Source organism: Chiloscyllium punctatum, chromosome 22, assembly GCF_047496795.1.
Source record: "Chiloscyllium punctatum isolate Juve2018m chromosome 22, sChiPun1.3, whole genome shotgun sequence".
Classification (NCBI taxonomy): domain Eukaryota; kingdom Metazoa; phylum Chordata; class Chondrichthyes; order Orectolobiformes; family Hemiscylliidae; genus Chiloscyllium; species Chiloscyllium punctatum.
Window position 1 is genome coordinate 51,397,636 of NC_092760.1, and position 9,170 is coordinate 51,406,805.

Sequence of the window (9,170 nt, forward strand, 5' to 3'; positions counted from 1 at the left end):
AAATGAACCAATCACTGTTCAGCCTGCTTTGTTCAAGATGTCAACAGAGCATGGCAATTAACTCTGTTAATGCTAATTAGGGTGTTCTCCATGACAGCGCCTGCACCAATCAGAGCCTACTTGCCAACTCATCAGCGCTGTCCTCACTTACAGATTAAGCAACGTTTTCTATTCACTTGTGAACTGTCCTGATAAGTGCAAGACAAAAGGCCTAGAAAAGTGTCTTTTCAGCAGTACTCAAATTCTACCAGATGACTAAATACGCAAGCAATTTACATAAAACTGTAGTCAGATCAGAGTTTGAGTACTATGTACAGTTTGAATGTAATAGGCAGCATGGTGGCTCAGTAGTTGAGTGTTTAGCACTGCAGCCTCACAGTGTCATGGACCCAGTTCGATTCCAGCCTTGGATGACTATCTGGGTGGAGTTGCACATTCTTCCCATGTCTGTGTGGGTTTCCTCCGGGTGCTCTGGTTTCCTCCCACAACACAAAGATGTGCAGGTCAGGTTGATTGGCCATGCTAAATTGCCCATAGTGTTTGGTACATTAGGCAGGGAAACTGGTCTGGATGGACACTCTTTGGAGAGTCGGTGTGCGGTTTTCGGGCCAAATGGACTTTTTACACATTGTAGGGAATCTAACCTAATCAAAGAAGGATTGATAAAGTTGTCAGGACTATTCAATGCAGAATTGCCATGAAGATTATCCCAGAGATAGGAAGTTATAGTTTCTTGGAAAGCTTTTAGATATTAGAACTACTCACTGAAGCAGTGAAGATCAAGAAAGGTTTATTTGAGCATTTTTAAAGTTGGATGTTTATTTGAATGCATAGAGAAAGACCCATTCCTGTGGCTGAAGCTCATTTTCCAACTTCTGTCTCAATGTTATGATGTTTTATCTTTTATTTAATTCATTCTTGGAATATGTCACTGGTAAGGCTGGCAGTTATTCCCTTCCACCATGGCCCTGAGAAGTGATGGCGAACTGCCTACCTGAGCTATGAGAGTCCTTTTGAGGTGGGTATATTCACTGTTGTAAAGAAGACAGTTCCATGATTTTAACAGTGTAGAAATATAATTCCAAATCAGGATGTTGTATGACTGGAAGGCAACTTGCTGGTGGTGATCTTCCCATGCTTCTGCTTTCCTTACCCTTCCAAATGATAGTGGTCTTGAGTTTGGAAGACCCCATTAAAGGAACCTTGGCAGGTTACTGTACTACATCTTGTGTATAGTACACACTCTAACTGTGTGTTAGCAGAAAAGGAAATATCTCACGGTGGTGGATCAGCTGCTGACTAATTGGCTGTTTTCCCCCCCCCCGGATGTTGTTGAATTTCTTGAGTGTTGGAGCAACATTTATCGAGGCAAGTGGAGAGTATTCCATAATACTGTTGGCTTGTGTTGTGTCCACAGGATGTTAACGGTAGGGATATAGTGATGGAAATGCTGTTCAGTATTGAAGGAAGTTGGTAGATTCTTTCCTTTTTAAGATGGTTGTTATTTGACAATTATGTAATGCAAGCATTAATTGCCAGTTACTAGCCTGGGTCTGGATATTGTTCAGCTATTGCTGCATGCAGGCATTTGCGATTAGATGTGCCAGTACTATAGATCTTTGATCTCATCCGCTAATTGTTGGATGATTTAGCTCCATCTATAGCATGGTGTTTTTGTGTAGTGTATATATATATATGGTTCTGTGTTGTATCATCAGGTTGGCATTTCAGTACTTAAGTATGCCTAGTATGACTCTTGGCATGTTCTTCTACATTGAGCCAGTCTTAGTTTCCTGGCTCAATGGAATAGTAGAATGAGAGATACATTTGCCCGTGAGGTTACTGAGTCATGTTTCCTGATTGGCATTGAAGTTCTCCAAAGTAGTGGCATGCAAACAGAGTTTGTGATAGGGATAGATGGGTATGATGAGGTTCAATGGGGTCCCGAAATTATAGTTTTTTTTCTACCCAGGTTTACCTGGTAAAAACTTCGACTCATTTGCAACTGAATGTCAGAGATGCAGGCTGGCAAGAATGAGCAGTGGAGAGATTAGGTGAGTTGGTAGAGGAATAGATTTGGGTTCCATCAGCATAGATGTGGAATGTGATGTTGCAGCCTTTGATACTAAATAACGTTTTTTGTATTTGAGAAATAAGAGGAGCCAAGAATACATTATGCAGGAGACTCCAGTGATAGCAGTAAGAGAAACTATTGCTGGAGATACTCTGGTTATTGATTTAACTGAGAACAGGACAAAGTGGAGATCATCAGTAAGGGAGAGGTGTTGAAGGTAGTTGCTGTGTTCAGTCATGTTGAAGATGCAGTAAAATCTAAGAATGATGAGGAGAGATACCCACCAGTATCTAAATGATGCAAATCCCTCCAGGAATGGCTGATGGAATTTAATTCAGATAAATGTGAGGTGTTGCATTTTGGTATGATAACCAGGGCAGGATTTACAAAGTTCATAGTAGAGTGTTGTTGAACAGAGAGAGACCCAGGGGTGCAGTTACATAGATTCTTGAAAGTGGCATCACCGGGAGACAGGGTGGTGAAGAAAGCATTTGGCGTGCTTGCCTTCATTGGTCAGAGAGTTGATTGCAGTAGTCCTGTCTATGTTGTTGGTACCTACATGAATCACAATAACTGGACTCTTTCCCTCACGCTGCAAGTTCCTTTATAGTGCAGAGCTGGTGTTCAGAACCCTGGCACCAGGCAAGCAATGCAACCTTTTGGATTCTCTCTGTCAATTACAGGGAACCATATCTATCCACTGTCAATGCTCACTCCTGCTCTATATTCTTCTCAACTTCTACTTGATCGGCTTTTCACTTCATAGTGCCACGGTTAGATTGCTTATCTACCTACAGCTCCTGCTATCATTTATATAAGATGCAAAACCTCTAAACAGATGGATAATGGTAAAGGCTGAGGCACCCTCCCCCCCCAAAATCTTCATAACAGCCTTAATCACAGTCTCACCCTCTCCATTCTGAAAAATGGACCACCAACTGGAACAATTATCCATATAAAATGTTCCTTAATTCTTTGCTTGTCGGAAACTTGAAATCTAGCACTAACTCTGAGCAAAGTTCTGTTTTCTTTTTGGATTGTCCATCGGTTCCCATATGCTGCAGCTGCAACATACCAACCATCCATGTAACATTTTCAATGCATTAATTTACTAAAACCTGAGTGAGTGCTTACAAATTTGCTTGTGCTTTATATTCTTTTTGATGTTCTACTTATACTCTGGAATTTCAATTGGGTAAGTATTTAAAAAAAAATACTCACTACACCATCAACTACTCACTTCTGTGATTTTTGTTTTCCCCCTCTTCAAATGAAGTTCTATTTGGATCCTATTGGTAGTGGCATCCCTGCTCTTGGCCAACAGATGACGTAGGGGTGAAAACAAATAAAGGTAACATAAGGAGTGGAGATGAATGCCTGGTTGGAAAGATGATGCAGGAGGGCGGACTTTAGATTCCTGTGATATTGGGACTGGCTCAGATGGAAATGATGAATGTACAAACTGGATGGATTATGCCTAAACATAGCCAGGGCCTGTTTCCTTGTGGGACAATTTCCTAATGCTATTGAGGAATGTTTAAAATAATTGGATAGCATGTGGAAACCAGGTGGTAATATCTGAGGAATACCGAGGTGTACACAATACTGGGAGGAACAGATAGCACTGGATTAGTAAATAATAAATTAATGGGTGAATTCACTGTTAGAAACGATTCCTAAATCAAGATTACTGTGCATGTATACCAATGCATGAAGTGGAGAAAATAGGATAATGAGTTTTAGGTGCAAGTTGCCAGGTGGAAATATGAGAAAGTGAGTACTGCAAATGCTGGAGCATCAGAGTCAAAAAGTGTGGCGCTGGAAAAGCACAGCAGGTCAAGCAGCATCCAAGGAACAGGAGAGTTGACGTTTTGGGAATAAGCCCTTCATCAGGAAATGAGGTGGGAATATGATATAATTATGATGGAGACCTAGCTCAAGAGTAAGGCTGGCAATTAAATATTTCTAAATTTAAGTTGTTTAGAATGAGCCGGGGTGGCGGCATTGGTTAAGGCGAGCAAGATTTTGTCCCTGACTCCTCAGACTTTCTATTTGTCTAAAGCTAAGAAGCAAAATGTGCAGTTACATTGCTTAGTAGCCTATAGGCTGCCAACTGGTGAGAAAGTTATAAAGAGACAGATTTTTAAGGAAATTGCAGAGCTGTGCAATTATTATAGAGTAGTTATAATAGGGATTTGAATATAGACTGGAATACTCGTAGTGTAAAGGGGAGAGATTAACAAGAATTCCTAGAGTCTTTTCAGCAGAATTGTCTGCATCAGTCATTTTACAGTCCAATGAGAAAGAGGCACTGATTTTGAAAATAAGGTGGGTCAAGTAGATCCGTTCTTGGATGAACATTCAGGGAACTGTGATCATTGTGTCATAAGATTTTATGTTGGCTAACAAAAGGACAGGAACACTCCAAATACCAATAATTATTCGGGGGAAAGTCAACTTCAAATGAGTCTGGGAACTATAATGGAGGATAACAAAATGGCAGATAATATTTTGTTTTTGACTTCACTAGAGGGGATACAAGTTGCATCCTGAAAATAGCTGTAAATCAGGAATTGAAAGGGATGTAGGAACTCAAAATTACAATTTACCAAGGAAGTATTACCGAGTAAATAGTTGGAGCTGCAAATTGACAAGTCCCAGGGCATTGGTGAAACTTCATCTGGAATGCTGTGTATGCTATTGGTCACTGGAAGGATGTTCATGTATTGAAGGTAGTTCAGAGAAGGTTTGCTGGACTAATATCTGGAAAGGGAAATTAGCCTTGTAATGAAAGGCTACCCAGGCTTGGCTGGTACGTTGTGGACTTTCGAAGTGTGATTTATTTGAAACTTACAAGATCCTGAGGGGACTTGACCAGGTGGGTATTGAAAAGATGCTTCCTCTTGTGAGGGAATCTAGAGCTAGGAATCATAGTTTAAAAGTAAACGATCTTCCATTTAAAACAGACAAAACATCTTTTTGCTCAGAGGTTTATAGATATAGTGATTAGCATTGCTGTCTCATCATAAGGGACCTGGGTTCAATTCCAGCCTTTTGGGTGGAGTTTGCATGTTTCAGCATGGGTTTCTTCCAGGTGCTCCCATTTTCTCCCACAGTCCAAAGCAGTGTAGGTTAGGTGGATTGCCCATGCTAAACATTTCCCCATTATGTCCAGGGAATTGCAGATTAGGTGGATTAGCCATGGTGAAACTCTCGGTGGGGTTACGGGGGTGGGGTGGATCTGGCTCTTTGGAAGGTGGGTGCAGACTCATTGGGCCAAATGGTCTCTCTCTGCACTGTAGGAAATCATGTTAAAAGTCTTTGAAATTCCCTCCCTCAAAAGGCTGTGGATGCAGAAAGTATGAAGTAGATAAATTCTTCAATTACCAAGAGGATAAAAGATTTTTAGGGCAATGCAGGAATGTAGAGTTGAGGTTAAAATCTGATTTTGTTGAATGGCAGAGCAGGCTCGAAGAGCTGAGTGGCCTACTCTTGTTCTTTGATCTTGTGTTTGTATATAAAGGGGTGAGAATATATCTGTGACACATAAATTAGTATTAAAATTAGCAGTGTCACACAACAGTGGGCTGCCTGTAAAGGAAAGAGTGTTTGGGTACAGTTGAGGTATATTCCCACCTAAGGATAAACAACCCAGACTTTTTTTCAAGTTGATTTGAAATTGAAATGAACAAGATGTGTTCATGACGGATGCCACATTCAGAAGTGATTAGGAAGGCAATGTTTCATGGGATGTTTGATCAATTGGATTTGCTATCTATCCCCAATTGCTCTTAAACAAATGGTTTGTTTGGCCATTTCAGGAGGCATTTAAGTGTCAGCCACATTATTGTGGGTCAAGAGTCACATGTCAGCTAGACTAGGAAGGATGGCGCCAAAAACAGAAATTGCTGGAAAAGCTTAGCTGGTTGTGGAAGAGTCGCCAGAGCTGAAAGTGAACCCTGATTTCACACCACAGATGCTGCCAGACCTGCTGAGCTTTTCCAGCTATTTCTGATTTACAGCATCTGCAGTTATTTTGGTTTTTATTTCTGAAGGAAGGCAGATTCACTAAAGTCCTTGAAGGGAAGGACTCTAATGGATTTATATAACCATTAATGATTGTTTCATGGTTACAATTACTGACGTGAGCTTTGAATTCTAAATTTATGAATTAATTTTAAATTTCACCAGCTGCCATGGTGAAATCTGAGCCAGAGATTTAGCTTGGAGCTCTGGATCACTGGTTCAGTGCAATTATCATTCTGCCGCCACCTTCCCCAATAAAATATTGGTGTTTATTGCAAGGGGAGTGGTATATATAAGTGAGCATGTATTGCTGGAGTTAAATAATGTCTTGCTCTAATCACATGTTGGTACTTTGTACAGTTTTTTAGACAGTTATACAACACAGAGACAGATCCTTCAGTCCAACTCGTCCACATCAACCACATTTCCCAAATGAAACTAGTCCCATTTGCCTGAATTTGGCCCATATCCCTGTGAACCTTTCCTATTCATGTATCTGATCAAATGTCTTCTGCATCTACCACTTCCTCTGTCAGTCCATGGAATTTGAATTCAATTTTAGGATTCTGGAATAAAGTGTCTAATGATGACTATCGTTGATTGTCAGAAAAATCCCATCTGGTTCACTAACTTCCTTTAGGATGGAAACTGCCATTCTTACTTGGTCTGGCCTACATATGACTCCAGACCCACAACAATGTGGTTGACTTTTAACTGCCCTCTGGGCAATTAGGAATGGGCAATAAATGGCTGGTCTAGTCAGCTATGCCCACATACCATGAATGAATTTAAAAAAGTATTAGCTGGCAGTGATTATTGATATTGTGTGTGGTACATGGTGGCAGCTGCATTCTTCCTTCACTGCAGTAAAGGTGGGAAGTGGGGATGGGTCACACTCTGAGGGCACCCCAGGTCCAAAGCTCTCCCAAGGAGGAGGAAACACCCCCTGGACTGCCCCTATGCCTGAACCTACTGGTGGATCTGTTAGCTACCAGCAGAAGCAATGTACCCGATGCCTATAATCATGCATGGTTGCATTTCAAACAAGTCTCACCCAATTATTCCTGAGATGAGGAGCTATAACAGGTAAATAGAAATTTAGATTTGGGGTTAGAATCCATTTGGCCATGATTTTATTAAACAGTGGAGCAAGTTCAAAGGGCCAAATAGCAGACTAATGTTCCTTGTTTGTATGGTTCATAGCCCTTCTCTTTGAGCTCGAGGGAAGTGATAAAAGATGAAAATCAAACAAATATTTTAAATTGTGTACTGTATGCTATGCTATGTGTTTCTTCAACATGAATTAGCTTTAATACAATTGAAGAATTTAGATTGTTATTGTAGAACGCAAACTTTCCTTCCCTGCATTGACTAGAATGTGATTCTGGCACCGTTAGCTTAAATGGTGTGGCTATTGCATGGTTTTCTTATAATGTGAGATCTCATGAGAACTGGATTATTGTTTTACATTAGAACCAACTGTAGGGAAATCGCTTTTAAGGTAAGTAAATTGACTTTGATATTTGAAAGTCAATTTCATACTAATGTAAGCTGAATGTAGACTACAAGGTCTTTAGTTCGTTCTTGACCATGTTAATTTAAATTTCCAGCAAATGGATAGTGTTAAATAGCACCAGGTATTTTTTTCTCTCATTCCACAGAAATATTGAATTTCCTTGTAGTTTTCTCCTCTCACTGTCCTACCAAACATTTACCAGTATAGCATGAACCTATGACCTTTTGATCCTCTATAGCAGGGGGAGCATTGAATTAATTTTAATCAAAATAATCTGAACTATTGAAATGTTGTCAGAATTTAAATGTCATGGATACTGTAGGGTACTGAAGAAATCCTGAATCAATTGTCTTTTTCTTTCACTTCAGGTGTAGCACCTCCATCGTTTGTGGCTATTAAAGCTGGCACAACCCTTTACCAACTTACAACTGCAGGAGAGGCTGTTTCTTGGAATTCAGTGTTTGTTCTCATGATCTTGGCAATAGTCTCCCTACTTCCAGTGTTTTTTCAAAAGAAGCTGAAGCAGAAGTTCTCGTAACCATTGCGCAATCTTGTATCTTATCTCAAAATTTGCCTTTGTTACCTTCAGTTACATGGGGCATAGTGAATGTCCACTAAGTGGGATTGTAGGAAAGGTTATATTTCAGAGACAGATAATTCTCTTTTAATTTTTTTTCTAATAATATGCACTTCAATAATGTCTTTATTCTTTGGTCATAATATATTCAGTTCCCCTTTTAGTTCACTTCTATTAGCATCATCTAGATCATATAAACTGGGCTACATGTCTTGCCTGCTTTCTGTTTATTCTTTATAATGAAATTTGTTGCAGAATATAACTGAATTGTGGCAAGGCATTCCTCATTCCAGATATACTAAGTTTAGCTCCCTTCTTATTTTAAATAGAAACTTTTTTTCTAGTGCTGTGATTACACATAGTGGAAGCATTTGTGCAAAGTACTTTCAGAATTAAAAATAATATCTGCAATTTTTATGCCTGTAACAGTATTAGGAGCATCAACCCTGCAATACATACACATTCTTAGCATATTTTTTGCTTCACACATTTTTGGTTCCTTTTAACTTTTGAACTTTCTGGTGCAAATATTTATTGGATTGGGTGGAGACTGGATTATTTTATTATTTCTGTATTCATACCTTGTGAGCTACTTGTTCAATTTTAAGTGGTAAAATATGACTATTTGATCTAATTTTAATAAAAGTGTATCTGTAAAGATCTTTCAATTGCATTGTATAAAATTGTACCTGTTCATTGAAAATGATTGATCTTTTCAGTTCTGTACTGCTATGGTAATAAAATGCCCTCTAGATGGCATGGTGAGTCTGCGTATCTTATTTTATCGAACAAGGTAAGCCCTGTGTTGAATTGCGAGTCAAAGCTTACAACTTGGAGGAGATATTAAGTGGAGGAGATATTAAGTAGAGGCAGATGTCCCTCAGAGTAAAATGATAGGACAGGAGAGAGAAAATATGATAGGCAGTTTTTTTTTGAGAATACCATACTGCAGTTGGAGAGATATGGTGGAAGAGCGA

General features: G+C 39.5%; 1 protein-coding gene across 4 annotated transcripts in view; it reads left to right on the forward strand.

The window, feature by feature from the left end:
- Positions 1-8,952, forward strand: part of tmem41b (transmembrane protein 41B) — a 31,163-nt gene extending 22,211 nt beyond the window's left edge. For all 4 annotated transcript variants that reach the window (XM_072592281.1, XM_072592282.1, XM_072592283.1 and 1 more), the window contains one exon: positions 7,985-8,952. In XM_072592281.1, coding sequence (XP_072448382.1) covers positions 7,985-8,154 — 170 coding nt within the window. In that variant the 3' untranslated portion in view covers positions 8,155-8,952. The remainder of the gene's footprint in view (positions 1-7,984) is intronic.
- The last annotated feature ends 218 nt before the right edge of the window (positions 8,953-9,170 follow it).